Here is a 16,668-nt window from a genome sequence, read left to right on the forward strand (position 1 = left end):
TGTAAAATATAGTCCAGGATAAGTGGTAATGGAGCACTCATTGCCTCGACCTGATTGGAGGCGGACCGGGATTGGAATCTAGTCCATTTGTGGAGGTAAGTGTGTCGAGTCATAGCGCGCCTGCTATTAAACAGTACTTGTTTAACTGAGTACTTGTTTAACTGCTTCCGAACAGGTTATTTCCACATTCCAGAACCATGGAGGAGCCATGCTTTCAGGTGGAGCAGGTTGATTGGGATGGAGGATGCGACCTGCAACCTGTGAAAGGAGTCACGGAGTTGGATGGAGAGAGATCAGAGGGCATACCATCATGCAAATGAGGGAAGTATACCAGATCTGTTGTGGCTATGTCAGAGCTATAAGGATGACATGGGCTCTGTCCCCCAGGATCTTGTGGAGTACTCTGAACAGAAGGGGAAAGGGAGGAAAGGCACAGAGAAGCAGCACATCCCATGTGATGAGGAATGCATCTCCCAGAGCCTTGTTTTAGCTATTGGTATTTGGCAGGAAATAGTCCAGTGTCTTTAGTCTAAAGAGTCTTTCAAACTTCATTTCTTATCTCTCTGCACAGGAGCTTATTACTTCTCGGTCTTTGCTGATAAGGATGTTCTAGCCTGGCAGTCCATTATTAAATCTTGTGGCGTACAAAGTCTAACAGATCCATGCAAGGTTTATTGGATTTACTTGCAGAGAGATAAGTACAAAAGACTAGTGCCCTCACCCAAGTATTCACATTCATGCTGACTTTTTGACATAATTTTGCTCAAGTATCCTTTTCTAAAACATGAGATCTACAGCCTAGCTCCACCGGCATCTGCCACATGTCTAGCAGTACCTTCATGCTCCTAGAGGCCAGTCATCTCTACTGACATTATGTTGTTTTTCATAGCAGATCTCCAACAAAGAGCTATACAATTTATTAAATATATGTAGTTCAGGAAGCTTGCTGTTTCTGCACATTTTAAATCCATACCCTGAGCAGTTGTCAAGAATTAAACTATGGTTCCTTAATTGCAGGATTTTCACCATGCTCCCTAGGGAGCAAAACAAGTGGCGTTTGGAGCATGAGAGTTGGGCTTGTGGTAATCAGCTATGATTTCTGATACCCAAAGCAGATCCTGAGAGGTAGAGCTGTGCTGAACAGAGTATAGAAAAGCCAGTTTGCACCATGTCATTGTATAAGAAAGCTGAAGGGTGTAAAAAAGGCCAGGGGAATTGTTTGGAGCAATTAACTTTTTTTTTTTTTTTTTTTTTTTTTTTAAAAGATGCCTTGATTGCAGAGACACTGCCAATGGATTCTGACGTCTTACAACTTCATATGGACAGAGAGTGAGAATGGAGGAGAGGATTTTTCTAATAGAAAAGAGCCCACAGACTTTCTTTGGGATGTGTACACAGTTTTTGTACCACTTTACATTGGTTTAGAAACCACTAAAGTTAAAGCAGTATGACTACTGAGCATGGGCGCGCTTATACCAGTATATAGGCATTAGTATCTACATAGCATGTTTCTGTAAATTTACAGAAACTGACATAGTTAATGACTTTGCATTGCACGTAGGGGAAGATTGGTATAATTTTAAATGTTCATTTGTTGAAAATGTATGGTAATGCAGCAGGTTAATGCTGAAATACAAAAATCCTACTAGGGTCATTACAAAAAGGAGTTGGTGCCATTATCATCATACGTCTGTGGCATTGTGGCCACATTTTTAATCCACTGGCACAGTTAGTTCCTGCTTAAGAAAGGCCCAGAATAGGAACAATAGTGATTACTCGCATTACACCCAGCTCCAGCCTTTGATGTTAGGCTTTCCTTGCTTTTATATGCATCAAATACTCAAACTCACCAACTGCCTACAACAGATATGGAAGATACAGTATAGGAATATAACAGACAGATCAGATAGCTAAATCTCTCTTCCTCAAGCAGACTTAAAAAGGTATTGAACTAAGGGCAATGGATGACGGAGGGGACTGGTAACAGGTTAGGGAGTCTTCTACACTTATGTCACTGGTTTGAACCAAGAAAGTAAAGTCCAGAAGTCCTTTCTATCTGCTGGGGGTTTCACTGTATAGATGGAGGTGAGTTGGTGGGTTTCATTCCAATTCTAGTCACTCACTATATTAAGGGCACATTTATAAACAATTTATAGAGGGTTAATAAACTATTAATAGATGTTATAGACATGAGCAATATGTATTATAGATGGTTGTAATAACCATCTATAATACCTTCTGATGTGATTAGCAGCAACTTTATCTCTTGGATTCCATAGCCACTCATTATGCATTTATTATGATGTCTATCAATCACTTATTAACCCATTATAAACTATATATAAATGTACCCTAATATAAAGCATGCCCCCAGTTCTTAGTTCACACCTGTTCATATCGCAAAAGTCATGGAGTGCTAAGGATGGGATGGGAACAAATAGTGAACTGCCCCTAAAGATCATCTCTCTGATTCAGATGGGAGGCACACTGACAGAGCAATGTAATTGGGTGCTACACTTCCACTGTCTGTGCTGTACTTGTTCTGCGAGTAGAGGATTTAAGTCTCTGATGCCGTCTATCTGGCAATAAATTCACTTAGCAGTTATAGTCTATCATTCTCATCAGCTGACAGGAGGATGGTCTATTACAATTCTGAGAAATTCATTACCTATCAGATAAAATTCTGGACTTTTTTCAGCTAGCTGCAGAGCTCCATTTTCGTCTTTCATTTCTTGAGTACTGCATTCTGAAAAATCAAACTAAGGCCTGGTCTACACTAGGAGGTTATGTCGAATTTAGCAGCGTTAAATTGAATTAACCCTGCACCCGTCCACACAACAAAGCTATTTAGTTCGACATAGAGGTCTCTTAAATTCGATTTCTGTACTCCTCCCCAACGAGGGGAGTAGCGCTAAATTCGACATGGCCATGTCGAATTAGGCTAGGTGTGGATGGAAATCGACGCTAATAGCTCTGGGAGCTATCCCACAGTGCACCACTCTGTTGACGCTCTGGACAGCAGTCCGAGCTCGGATGCTCTGACCAGCCACACAGGAAAAGCCCCGGGAAAATTTGAATTCCTTTTCCTGTCTGGGCAGTTTGAATCTCATTTCCTGTTTGGACATCGTGGCGAGCTCAGCAGCACTGGCAACGATGCAGAGCTCTCCAGCAGAGGTGACCATGCAATCCCAGAAGAGAAAGAGGGCCCCAGCATGGACTGATCGGGAAGTCTTGGATCTGATCGCTGTGTGGGGCGATGAGTCCGTGCTTTCGGAGCTGCGCTCGAAAAGACGGAACGCAAAGATCTACGAGAAGATCTCAAAAGCCATGACAGAGAGAGGATACAGCCGGGATGCAACGCAGTGCCGCGTGAAAATCAAGGCGCTGAGACAAGGCTACCAGAAGACCAAAGAGGCAAACGGACGCTCCGGATCCCAGCCCCAGACATGCCGTTTCTACGAGGCACTGCATTCCATTTTAGGTGCGGCCGCCACCACTACCCCACCACTGACCGTGGACTCTGAGGATGGGATATTGTCGACGGCCGGTTCCTCGGAGATGTTAGCGGACGGGGAAGATGAGGAAGGAGATGAGGAGGACGAGGCAGTCGACAGCGCTTACAACGCTGATTTCCCCGACAGCCAGGATCTCTTCATCACCCTCACAGAGATCCCCTACCAACCGTCCCCAGGCGTTAACCCGGAGCCAGAATCAGGGGAAGGATCAGTCGGTAAGTGTTTAAAACATGTAAACATTTATTTTGAACAGAACAGGAATATTAACAATATTAACAATGGGTTTTTCATGATTAGTTTGCCCTAGGCGCTTAACGTTTTAGTCCTTGGCAGTGCAACTACTGCAAAAGAATCAAACAATGTCCGGTTTATGATGATTAGTTTGCCCTAGGCGCTCTACTTTTTAGTCCTTGCCAGTGCAGCTACTGGAAAAGAAGGTCTATATATCCGGGGATAGAGCTAAAATCCTCATGGGACATCTCCACGAAGCTCTCCTGGAGGTAATTGGAAAGCCTTTGCATGAGGTTCCTGGGGAGAGCGGCCTTATTGGGTCCTCTGTGGTAGGAAACTTTTCCATGCCAGGCTATCATCAAGTACTCCGGGATCATTGCCTTGCAGAGCATGGCGGCATACGGCCCTGGTTTTTGCTGGCTTTCACGCAGCATGCGGTCTTTCTCTGTCCCAGAAATCCTCAGCAGAGTGATGTCGCTCATGGTGACCTGCTTTGAATTAGGGGAATGTTACTGTTGGGACTGCTTGCCTGTTCCTTTACAGAACTGTAACCGGCGGTTTACAGCCACGCGGTGGAGGCGGGAGAGGGGCAGCATACAGGGATCTTTCCCGGGGACAGCCGCGAGAGGGTGGGACAGGGGCAGAGTTCATGCTTGCCGGATTGCCGGCAGCAGGAACTGGCCAACACTAGGAGCATTGCTTTGAACGTGAAAGGAGGGCACTGCTATAATTTAAGTTTTAAGCAGCCAAAAGTCTACGGCTTACCATGTCAGCCTGCTACCCGAATTCCGCTGTCCTGCCCCGCTTGTCTGATCTCCAGTGCAAAACCCCAGGCACTGAATGCGAAGGCCGAAAATTCGACCTTGTCCTGATTGCGCATGTGATAGGTGCTGTGCATGGTCTTCTTCACAGAGAAAGACTATGTTCATTGTTCACAAAAAATTATCTTTGTGAGGAATTCACTCCCTTTTTCCCATCCCACAGCTACGACCGTCTCCCGACCTACCCTGGCATCCCCCTCCCAGAGGCTGGCGCAGATTAGGCGGAGAAAGAAAAGGACACGGGACGACATGTTCTCACAACTTATGGGCTGCTCCCGAGCCGAGGCGGCCCAGCAGACCCAGTGGAGGGAGAACATGTCCCAAATCCATCCATCACACATTGAACGGGAGGAGAGGTGGCGGCAGGAAGACCAGCAGGCGACTCAAACGCTGCTTGGACTAATGAGGGAGCAAACGGACACGCTCCGGCGCCTTGTGGATGTTTTGCAGGACCGGAGGCAGGAGGACAGAGCCCCGCTGCAGTCTATCTCTAACCACCCTCCCCCGCCACAAAGTCCCATACCCCCCTCACCCAAAGTCCCAAGAAGGAGGGGCGGCAGGGGCCGTGAAAACTGTCACTCCACCCCTGCAGACTGCTCAAGTAACAGAAGGCTCTCATTCCCCAAAATTTGATAAGTCCTTTCCTTCCCGCCTCACCCAAGCCCCCGTCCCAGTTTCATCCCCTAACTGTGTAGTTGCTAATAAAAAATACGTTTCTGTTAATTACTGTTTCCATCATGTTCTTTTACAGGAGAGTGTGTTTGAAGGGTGGACAGGGGTTGGTAATTGGAGAGGACAGTCACCTTTACCAGGGTACAGACACGGGGGCAGGTTCAGCAGCAGGTCACACACACATTGCAGTCACTAGGCACCCTGGTCAGTCTGGGAGGTGGTTTTCATGTTGTGTGGGGGTTGGCTATGTGACTTTGTGGCGGGGGAGGGCGGTTAGAGATCTTATGCAGCGGTCCTTATCCTGGATCACAGAGCCACGCAGCAGGGGATCTGTAACCGTCCTCCCCCTGCCACAAAGTCACATAGCTCCCAAACACAGATTCCCGAAAAGGAGGGGTGGCAGGCTCCGTTGAAACAACCAGTCCAGCACTGCGGACCGCTCTAGGAGCAGGAGCCTGTCATTCCTCGAGTTTATAAGCGTTCTTTCCATCACTACGCCCGCTCCCCACCACAGTCTGCATCCCAGTTTCAACCATTTACCGCGAAACCCGTAATAAAGACAACAGTGTTCATTAACAAAGTTCCATGTATTTTATTTTTAAACGTGTGTTGGAAGGGGGGGGACGGGGTGAACGGGGTATGTAGCTGCAGAGGATAGTTAACATAAACTGGGTAAAGAAACGGGGGCAGGTTCAGCTTCTCTTTAAACAAAGTTAATAGTCACAGGTTACCCTGCTCACTGAGGAACCTAGCTTTCAAAGCCTCCCAGATGCACAGCGTGTCCCGCTGGGCTCTTCTAATCGCACGGCTGTCTGGCTGGGCGTAATCAGCAGCCAGGCTATTTGCCTCAACCTCCCACCCCGCCATAAAGGTCTCCTCCTTGCTCTCACAGAGATTGTGGAGCACACAGCAAACTGCAATAACAATGGGGATATTGGTTTCGCTGAGATCAGAGCGAGTCAGTAAGCTTCTCCATCTCCCCTTGAGACGTCCAAAAGCACACTCCACCACCATTCTGCACTTGCTGAGACGGTAGTTGAAGAGTTCTTTTTCACTGTCCAGGGCGCCTGTATAGGGCTTCATGAGCCAGGGCATTAGCGGGTAGGCTGGGTCCCCGAGGATCACTATAGGCATCTCCACATCCCCAACAGTTATTTTGTGGTCCGGGAAGTAAATACCTTCCTGCGGCCGTCTAAACAGACCAGAGTTCCTGAAAACACGAGCGTCATGAACCTTGCCCAGCCATCCGACGTTGATGTTTGTAAAACATCCCCTATGGTCCACCAGTGCTTGCAGCACCATTGAAAAGTAGCCCTTTCGGTTAATGTACTGGCTGGCCTGGTGGTCCGGTCCCAGGATAGGGATGTGAGTTCCATCTATAGCCCCACCGCAGTTTGGGAATCCCATCGCGGCAAAGCCATCTATGATGACCTGCACGTTTCCAAGGGTCACTACCTTTGACAGCAGTAGCTCAACGATTGCGTTGGCTACTTGCATCACAGCAACCCCCACGGTAGATTTGCCCACGCCAAAGTGGATCGCGACTGACCGGTAGCTGTCTGGCGTTGCAAGCTTCCAGAGGTCTATGCCACTCTCAGACTTCATGTCCTCACTGCGATGCCGTAACCTCCTCGCCCGATTTCTCAGCATCTGCCTCTGGAAAAGGTGGATGATAAGGTGCGAGGTGTTGACAACGGCCATAACTGCAGCGATGGTCGCAGCGGGCTCCATGCTCGCAGTGCTGTGGCGTCCGCGCTGTCACTCACCAGAAAAGCGCGCGAAATGAAATGATTGCCCGCCGGCGCTTTCAGGGAGGGAGGGCGGGAGTGACGGTTGGATGACGACAGTTACCCAAAACCATCCTCGACACATTTTTTTCCCCAGCAGGCATTGGGGGCTCGACCCAGAATTCCAATGGGCAGCGGGGACTGCGGGAACTGTGGGATAGCTGCCCACAGTGCACCGCTTCCAATGTCGATGCTTGCCCCGTTAGTGTGGACTCACAAAGTCGAATTACTGCCCTTAGTGTGGATACACACGTTCGACTTTGTAATATCGATTCCACATATTCGATTTAAGTAAAATCGAACTACTCTCATATTGTAGACATACCCTAAGTGAGACTTTCCTGTTCATGAAAAACAGAACTTTGGCATGGGCGAAGGAAGAGCCACACTTGACTAGCCGAAGAGCCTGGAAAATTTAATTCCAAGCCATAATCTTTGCTCACTGTTTCGACTCTTTTCTATCTTTGAAGCTCACCACTGAAAATTATGTAAAGTATTAGAATGGATATATCAAACATTCCCCCTCCTTCACCTTGGATGGGCATATCATCAAATCCCATTCATTTCCCATAAATCTACTTTTCCATGTTTTAACCCTGCCCCAAGAATATCACCCAAAGTTGACAGCACTTCATCTCTGTAGACAGCATGCAACCAATTAACCCATTCCTCCCCATTTCTCATTAGACAGCTACAGTGTGATAACAGAGATGTTCATATAAATCACTTCTGGGTAACAACGTAGTTCAACAAACATACTCACTTTTTTTACAATGAACTGGGAAAGGATTTTTCTAATTTACACTTTGGGGAAGAATTATTACTTGTTTTTTTCAGATGTGTAGATGGGATGAAGTTTACCACCAAGAAGGAGAGAAAGAGAAAAATGGAGGGAAGAATTTGACTTAGTACAATATAGTGACCTAAGCTACCATACACTGTTGAAAAATCCAACCCACTTGCTCTGTGCCAGAAGAGGATGCTAGCAATGGGGTGTTAACAATATACAGCAATGGGCAAGTACCGTTGTCTACTTAAATCATTTCGCCTGTTACGGAAGTTTCTTCTCCATTGACTAAGCAAGACCAGCATTTCTCATCTTATTTGTTCATTTTATTTTAGATTTCACGTGAAAAGGAGTTTGAGTTGTCAGGTATTTTTCATTATTAAGTTACAGAGTTTTTTGAGATCTTGTACCAAAGGTGATTTTATCCTAACAGATTTGTTTTCTAATCGGAATAATTTGTGTTTCACATATTAAGCCATCTCCTTTTGCAAATTCCTGACAGGCATCTAAGAACTGATAATGCTCCCATTACTGTGGCAACTACATGCAAAATACGGTGAAGACTAGAACAACTTTAAAAGATAATTAGTGATTAGTACACGATTTGAGAAACAAATTTCTTAAAGGATCTGGACTACATACACCCAGACATATCTTTCATGAATGCCATCACCTGACTCCAGTAATAAGAACATGAGAACAGCCATTCTGGGTCAGACCAAAGGTCCATCTAGCCCAGTATCCAGTCTTCCGACAGTGGCCAATTCCAGGTGCCCCAGAAGGAATTAACAGAACAGGTAATCATCAAGTGATCCATCCCGTGATCGCCCATTCCCAGCTTCTGGCAAATAGAGGTTAGGGACACCATCCCTGCCCATCCTGGCTAATAGCCATTGATGGACCTATCTTCCATGAATTGATCTAGTTCTTTTTTGAAGCCTGTTATGGTCTTGGCCTTCACAACATCCTCTGGCAAGGCGTTCCACAGGTTGACTGCGTGTTGTGTGAAAAAATTACTTCCTTTTGTTTGTTTTAAACCTGCTGCCTTTTAATTTCATTTGGTGGCCCCTAGTTTTTGTGTTTGGAGAAGTAACACTTCCTTATTTACTTTCTCCACACCAGTCATGATTTTATAGACCTCTATCATATCCCCCTTGGTCTTATTAATCTCTCCGCATATGGCAGCCGTTCCCATATCCCTAATCATTTTTGTTGCCCTTTTCTGAACCTTTTCCAAGTCCAATATATCTTTTTTTGAGATAGGGCAACCACATCTGTACGCAGTATTCAAGATGTGGACGTACCATGGATTTATATAGAGGCAATATTATATTTTCTGTCTTATTATCTATCCTTTTCTTAAGGATTCCCAATAAGCATGGCATATGTGCTCTAGACATATATTTCAAATATAAGCATACAATATACATACACAATAAATATATACATATATACAGTAACAACTTTTTGCACATCTACACACACCCCAAGTTAAAAGAACACTAAGGTTGTAAAGTCATGCACTTTAAAGTTAGCATAAATTCTGGCATTTCCTATCTGCAACCTCAATTTGGCCCCCTTGTGTGTCTGAATTATGATACAATTTTTAATTACATAATCACACACTATTTTTTCCCCAGGACCCCTGTCTCACGTGGCAATTTTGTGATGTAGATGAATGGGAGGCTAGGATAATACCAAACTCATTTTCATTTCTAGAAATCCAGGGTCAAATCCATTTAGATTAGATGTAGTTAGTGCACACAGTGTCCCCTAAAACCACTGTTATTTACACATTAGAGCCAACCAAATTGGTTTCCCAAAAGCGGCCTCAGAGAGAAAGCACAGCAATTGTATTAATGGGAATTAGGTGCAAGTAGTGAGGAGTTCTGGAATACTTATACATTTATTAAGGTGCAATGTGAAAAGCATGTTATTTGATAATATAAATGCAAAAAGATTAATGCAAAGATTTATGACTTTACAAATGCTGCAATGACTCAAACATTGCTAAATTATGGATTAAGAGAAGTATGTGGCGATGACTGAATTATCACAATTTCTACATAGGGTATATCTCTTTCTAATTAGCCCCATAACTTTTTGCTGGTGTTCTTCCAACAGAAACATTTCCTTAAACAAGTCAGAAGTAACATGTATACAGCACAAGTACACCAATCAGTCTGTGGTCATAAATCTGCATTCTTTGCAACTGTGCTTAGATCACTGCCTGATTTTCCTTTCCACTGAAATATTTCTCAAAAGTTAACCCAGTTTTCCAGAATCTGACAACTCCATCCTTCAGTCCCTTGACCATCAATCTGCCTGCTACCATAATTTTAAATCAGCACTATAGCCTAATCTTTTCTCCAGTTTTATCATATTAGATTCCACAACTGGTTCTTTGCTTCCTTTTCCAATTCTTTGTGGATTGAAGTACAAACTTAAACACCAAAGGAACCATACATTTTCACTTACAAAAACAAGAAAGATTTATACAAGTCCAATCAAATTAATGCAGCCTATGCATCTCGAAGCTACATATTTGGACTGTTTTCAAAAGAGGCTATGAAATGGCAAACTTTTAAATTAAGTGTTTTGATAACAATGCTTAGCTCTTATATGGTGCTTTCCATTTTCTACAATCTTTACAAACATTAAACGGAAATGCTATCTGCTATTTCAGTCCCAGTTCAGGTCAGCAATGTTAAATGGACCAGCAGCCACAGAAGATGAAAGTGGTGTTAAAATACTGAATACTTGCATCCGAAGTGGGCAGCACAGTATGGGTAGAAGGTGACCAGCCCTCTGTGGAGAAAGAAGTGGTTCGGGACTATTTAGAAAAACTGGAAGAGCACAAGTCCATGGGGCCGGATGCGCTGCATCCGAGGGTGCTAAAGGAGTTGGCGGATGTGATTGCGGAGCCATTGGCCATTATCTTTGAAAACTCATGGCGATCGGGGGAGGTCCCGGATGACTGGAAAAAGGCTAATGTAGTGCCCATCTTTAAAAAAGGGAAGGAGGAGGATCCGGGGAACTACAGGCCAGTCAGCCTCACCTCAGTCACTGGAAAAATCATGGAGCAGGTCCTCAAGGAATTAATTCTGAAGCACTTGGAGGAGAGGAAAGTGATCAGGAACAGTCAGCATGGATTCACCAAGGGCAAGTCATGCCTGACTAACCTAATTGCCTTCTATGAGGAGATAACTGGCTCCGTGGATGAGGGGAAAGCAGTGGATGTGTTATTCCTTGACTTTAGCAAAGCTTTTGATATGGTCTCCCACAGTATTCTTGCCAGCAAGTTAAAGAAGTATGGGCTGGATGAATGGACTATAAGGTGGATAGAAAGCTGGCTAGATCGTCGGGCTCAACAGGTAGTGATCAATGGCTCCATGTCTAGTTGGTAGCCGGTTTCAAGCGGAGTGCCCCAAGGGTCGGTCCTGGGGCCGGTTTTGTTCAATATCTTCATTAATGATCTGGAGGATGGCGTGGACTGCACTCTCAGCAAGTTTGCAGATGACACTAAACTGGGAGGAGTGCTAGATACGCTGGAGGGTAGGGATAGGATACAGAGGGACCTAGACCAATTAGAGGATTGGGCCAAAAGAAACCTGATGAGGTTCAACAAGGACAAGTGCAGGGTCCTGCACTTAGGACAGAAGAATCCCATTCACTGTTACAGACTAGGGACCGAGTGGCTAGGCAGAAGTTCTGCAGAAAAGGACCTAGGGGTTACGATGGACGAGAAGCTGGATATGAGTCAACAGTGTGCCCTTGTTGCCAAGAAGGCAAACGGCATTTTGGGCTGTATAAGTAGTGGCATTGCCAGCAGATCGAGGGACGTGATCGTTCCCCTCTATTCGACATTGGTGAGGACTCACCTGGAGTACTGTGTCCAGTTTTGGGCCCCACACTACAAGAAGGATGTGGAAAAATTGGAAAGAGTCCAGCGGAGGGCAACAAAAATGATAAGGGGGCTGGAGCACATGAGTTATGAGGAGAGTCTGAGGGAACTGGGATTGTTTAGTCTGCAGAAGAGAAGAATGAGGGGGGATTTGATTGCTGCTTTCAACTACCTGAAAGGGGGTTCCAAAGAGGATGGATCTAGACTGTTCTCAGTGGTACCAGATGACAGAACAAGGAGTAATGGTCTCAAGTTGCAGTGGGGGAGGTTTAGATTGGATATTAGGAAAAACTTTTTCACTAGGAGGGTGGTGAAGCACTGGAATGGGTTACCTAGGGAGGTGATGGAATCTCCTTCCTTAGAGGTTTTTAAGGTCAGGTTTGACAAAGCCCTGGCTGGGATGATTTAGTTGGGGTTGGTCCTCCTTTGAGCAGGGGGTTGGACTAGATGACCTCCTGAGGTCCCTTCCAACCCTGATATTCTATGATTCTATGAAAAGAACCTTTATTTTAGTGAATTTAGATGAAAGGTGTCAACTTGACAGCCCTAGATAGCAAACTCTTCCATCCACTGTTTAACGCAGTAGGGCTACAGCAAGCTTTCCCTGACTTCCCATCAATGTGCCGTAGTACTGGCTCAGACGTATCACCTCTAGAATGGGAGTGAGGTTCAGTTCCCATTTCCATTTAGCCTCTCTGCTGAGAGTGTCGACAGAAGGACAGTTAGAGGTAGTTTTTCCAATGTAGACACCTGTCCTCTAGGACCTGGGTCAAGATCAGCAACCAGTTGGCGTATGCTAACAACTTTGGTTAATGCATCTGACCTTTCAAACTAGAGGGTAAATACTTCCTCTTCTATTCTAAACTTCCAGACTCACTCCCCAGGTGACCTTTTACAAAAGTATGGTATGGGACCAAAACAGCAAGAGAAAGTAGTCATGAACCTGAATTCTGGGCAATACAAGACTTGATTTAAACAACATTGTTTGGTTTAATTTTGGATTCTTTCAAGTCTAATGATGTGCAAACGTATCTAGCAAGTCCATATAGGATGACCTAGCTTAAATACTTTAGAACCAAATTGTTTCAATTGCTGTGATCAACATAAACAATGTACAAAGTGGGCTAGCACTGGTCAGGTATATGATAACACCAAGGGAACTCTGCAGGGCTAGCCCCACAGTATGTGAATAATGTATTTCATCACACAGACTCATAAGGAACTAGAGAAAATGGATTTCAGAAGCAACATGTTTGGTATCTACAGAAGAGAGATGTGAGGATAAGAATGCCTTCAAATGAATGTGTTTTGTCTGCAGTTGGGAAGAGGTCGAGTGGGCGGACAGTCTTTGTCTCAGAAGGGCAGCTGTGTCTAAGGCAATATGCTTGGTCAAATATTGCATTTAGGCCATTAAATTTAATAAGGAACTTGTTTTAAAAGTTATAGAACCCTCCACCACCCGTGATTCAATCCAAGATTAATACTATGGCTCCTTCTAGGTCCCAATATATGCTTCAAGTGAGCCATGTGTATTGAATCCTAAAGCAGATCCTCCAGCTATATAGAGATGCAGTTATGGAATACAGAGCAGTGAAGCACTGTGACTGCAATGAGGCATACATGGTGTCAGCTATTTCACTGTTTAATGAATCAGCTTCTCCAGCAGAGATTGAGAGAGAAAGGAGCAGTTCCATAGCAAACCAAGAGCTTTAGCGCAATCTGGCTCTTACCTATTGGGATGGATGAAATCTGAGAGTAGAGATCCAGCATGCGGTTGCCATCTACGTCTACAAGGTAGTTCCCTCGGCTCTCTTGATAATTGCAAAAAAAGTGCACGGCTTCTGCATTCTTACAGGAAAAAAAAATAAACCATTAAATCTAGCATGTGGCAGAATATTCAGTTCAATCTGGAGATAGTAAGTGGGGGACATATATAGCAAAACCTTTTAAAAATATCTATTGATAAAATACAAATATACACATCTCTGTTGTATGGGAATTAAGTTTACTGTAGCCTCTTACAAAAAATGGATTTTAATAAGAATTGCAATAGGGACACAGGAGGGAACAGAATGCAGTACAGTATTTCACACTTCCTCATCTAAGGCTCTCAAGGTGTTTTACAAGATTCAGTGAATTAAATGAAGATAATGTTCTGCTACTGACTCAGTATTTGACCTTGGGCAAAATAGAGAATAAAACACAGTGTTCCTGACTCAATCTGTTCCTCTAATAATCCGCACACACACTATGTGTGTGGGGGGGAAGGCCTTGCATGGACCAGTTGGTGAATAAAGTCGAACAACTGCAAGGGTGCAGTTTCTGCACATAAATCAAGTGTGCACATTGCAGAATTGCTCTTTTGGTCAAGGAAATATATAGTTATATTGACATACTTTTAAGCTCAAAGATTCCTATACTCATATCCTCTGCTTAATAGCAATTAAAAAATCACCACATTCAGTAGGAATCCCTAAGGAGGTAAATAATAAACAATAGGGCACACTGACTTCACAAAACATTTCAGAATTTAAAAACTGTTATAGAGTTAGTTTTTATTAAACATTGTACAATAATTTAACCATAAAATACTATGGTCACAATTAAGGGCAATTGCACCTGTATTCCCCCTTCAGTGGCCTGATTCCCTGTGTTACTCCCAGCAATGATAGTCTGCCTAAACAAACCTGCTTACTTGCTCTTCAGAGACTGATAACAGACTGATTGCTACAGTTGTAAGTAACATACAGCTCTTTCTAAGCAAGCCTACTTTATTCTTAAGGTAAAAAGCATTACAAAGAAAACATAATAAAAAACAATAAAAGAACCTACACACATGCTAAGAAGCTAACCAGAGACCACCACAATTCTAACACAGGCTCAGGCAAGAGCAGTCTTTCAACACCCCACCCTCGTGGTTTCCTTGTGGTTACAAGTTCATGACAGCTTCAGCTCAGAACAAGCACACAGTTTTATAGGCCCCAGTAAGCCAAGTTCTTCCAATCCTTCCCTAAGGATGGGGCTTGCTGTGGACCAGAGTTCCTTTCCATTGGCTGTCAGTCTTTGGAGAAGCCAGTTTGAACTAGTATGTGTGTGTGTGGGGGGGGGGGGGGGGGGGAGAATGGCTTCAAAGGCTGATAATGGAGGAAGTATATTAGCATCCCCCTCCCTATTTGAAACAATACATACAATTCCACAGTGACACATACACAATTGCATTTGTAATACAGTTTACCCCAAAGGTATTAAGCCCAATTCAATAATGTTTAACTTTATTCAATAAAGTTTATCTTAATTCCATAAGTTTTGTTCAGGATATTATGGGATACTGTCAGTCTGTCACAGCTACTCCTAAATTTAAATTTTTTTTGCCTAGTTTTGCAGTATGAACCTAACGCTAGAAAATCTGATTTTAAAATGGAAACGCTGAGAGATTGGCAGCAAAAAATAAATTTGATGAGTTACCTGAATTCCATTTAACTGTTTCATTAACTCCTGAAAGGAAATAATAAAAAAATCAAGAGCATGATAAACATAGTTTGTACACTTCAACTGAACTGCTTTAATGATTTCTATTAAATACTTGACTCTGTCAGAAGGAAATAATGTCCAGCTAATTGAAACCCTCATGCCACTTTCAAAACTAAAGTATCAATTTGTAATCGGCACAACCAGTTCAGTGTTCCAACTGGAGGACTAGGAGACAAGCAAATACACTTTGCTCTCCTGCAGATGGGAGGTTTCATTAGACTCACTTGCTTCTAATTCTTAATTCTAGCAATAGACATTAGGAAACCAGGAGGTTAGACACAAAGGGCAAAATCTCCTCTCTGATCAGCCATTGCGAATCTTTACTCAGATACTCCGCCATCTCCCCAGCAGTTCCTTTAGTTACCCCTCCCCCACATCTTGCAGGCCCTGGTGCAACTGGACCACTTGCACCATTGAAGTTACACTATAGAAGCAGAACTTTACAGGTGAGAGCTTTCATGCAGATCTGGGAGGAGAGTTTTGTCTTAAAATATTTTGACATACAGACAACCTGACATTTGTCTAACTCTTTTCATAATCTGATCTAAGTGTGTGCACAGTTATTGTCTTGCTTCTGGGAACATTGATGTTCTTTAGTGTTGTTTCTTCCATTTTAGTCTGTCATTCTGGGGGTCTTCGAAAGAAAATGGATTCTGTGTATTTTGTAATATTTATTTAGGATAACAATAATCTTTAGCTCCCGTTTTTTATATATCAGGCATGGTACTGTGTTTTGGTCAATCAAAATATGGCTGGTGTGTGTGTGTGTGTGTGTGTGTGTGTGTGTGTGTGTGTGTGTGTGTGTGTGTGTGTGTGTGTGTGTGTGTGTGTGTGTGTGTGAAACCACCTCAGTTTGTGAACTTACTCTGGACCTAGGCCCAGGAACTTCTGTCTTCATTAACGGTCCATCATAATCAAAGTCCACATCAATTTTAGCTGCAGTTTGACTGATCAATCTGTGCCCTGTAAGAAATAAAAACAATGAAAAAACTAAATTACAAACTCCCCCCAAAATAAATATCCAATTCTTCTTCTTTATAAGAATATCCAATAGCTGAGGATATCTATGTTGTACTCTGTGAAGAAAACTTTCAGGGCCTGATTCTGATTTTGTACCAATGTAAATTAGGAGTAACTTCAAGGAAGACAGTAGCATTATCCCAGTACAAGTGAGATCAGAAATGGGTCTCCCCAGCTCGGCACTAGAGAAGAGGAGACATAGTCTATTTTGTAGAGAAGGGGGAATGGGAGTCAGGAATCCTAGGTTCTATTTCCATCTCTGCTACTGACTTGATGTGTTACACTGAGCAAATCTATCCCTGGACTCTCATCTGTAAGATGGGAAGTGCAGTGACCATTTGAAAATTCCCATGGAGTCCTCAAATGAAAGTTCTTACGGTATGCTTAGTAATAATTCTAA

The 16,668-nt window shown here is 43.7% G+C and overlaps 1 protein-coding gene across 5 annotated transcripts in view; it reads right to left on the reverse strand.

The window, feature by feature from the left end:
• ABAT (4-aminobutyrate aminotransferase) overlaps positions 1–16,227 on the reverse strand; it is an 81,651-nt gene extending 65,424 nt beyond the window's left edge. For 3 of the 5 annotated variants that reach the window (XM_065411950.1, XM_065411949.1, XM_065411948.1), the window contains exons 1-3: positions 16,114–16,194; positions 15,183–15,212; positions 13,448–13,565 (exon numbers count right to left, since the gene is read on the reverse strand). In XM_065411950.1, the coding sequence (XP_065268022.1) occupies positions 13,448–13,565; positions 15,183–15,212; positions 16,114–16,146 (181 nt within the window). In that variant the 5' untranslated portion in view covers positions 16,147–16,194. Of the gene's footprint in view, positions 1–3,297; positions 3,318–13,447; positions 13,566–15,182; positions 15,213–16,113 lie in introns of all 5 variants that reach the window. The other 2 variants (XM_065411945.1, XM_065411946.1) reach the window with 2 other exon arrangements.
• Between the last annotated feature and the right edge of the window lie 441 nt (positions 16,228–16,668).

This window comes from Emys orbicularis, chromosome 10, assembly GCF_028017835.1.
Source record: "Emys orbicularis isolate rEmyOrb1 chromosome 10, rEmyOrb1.hap1, whole genome shotgun sequence".
Taxonomy (NCBI): Eukaryota; Metazoa; Chordata; order Testudines; family Emydidae; genus Emys; species Emys orbicularis.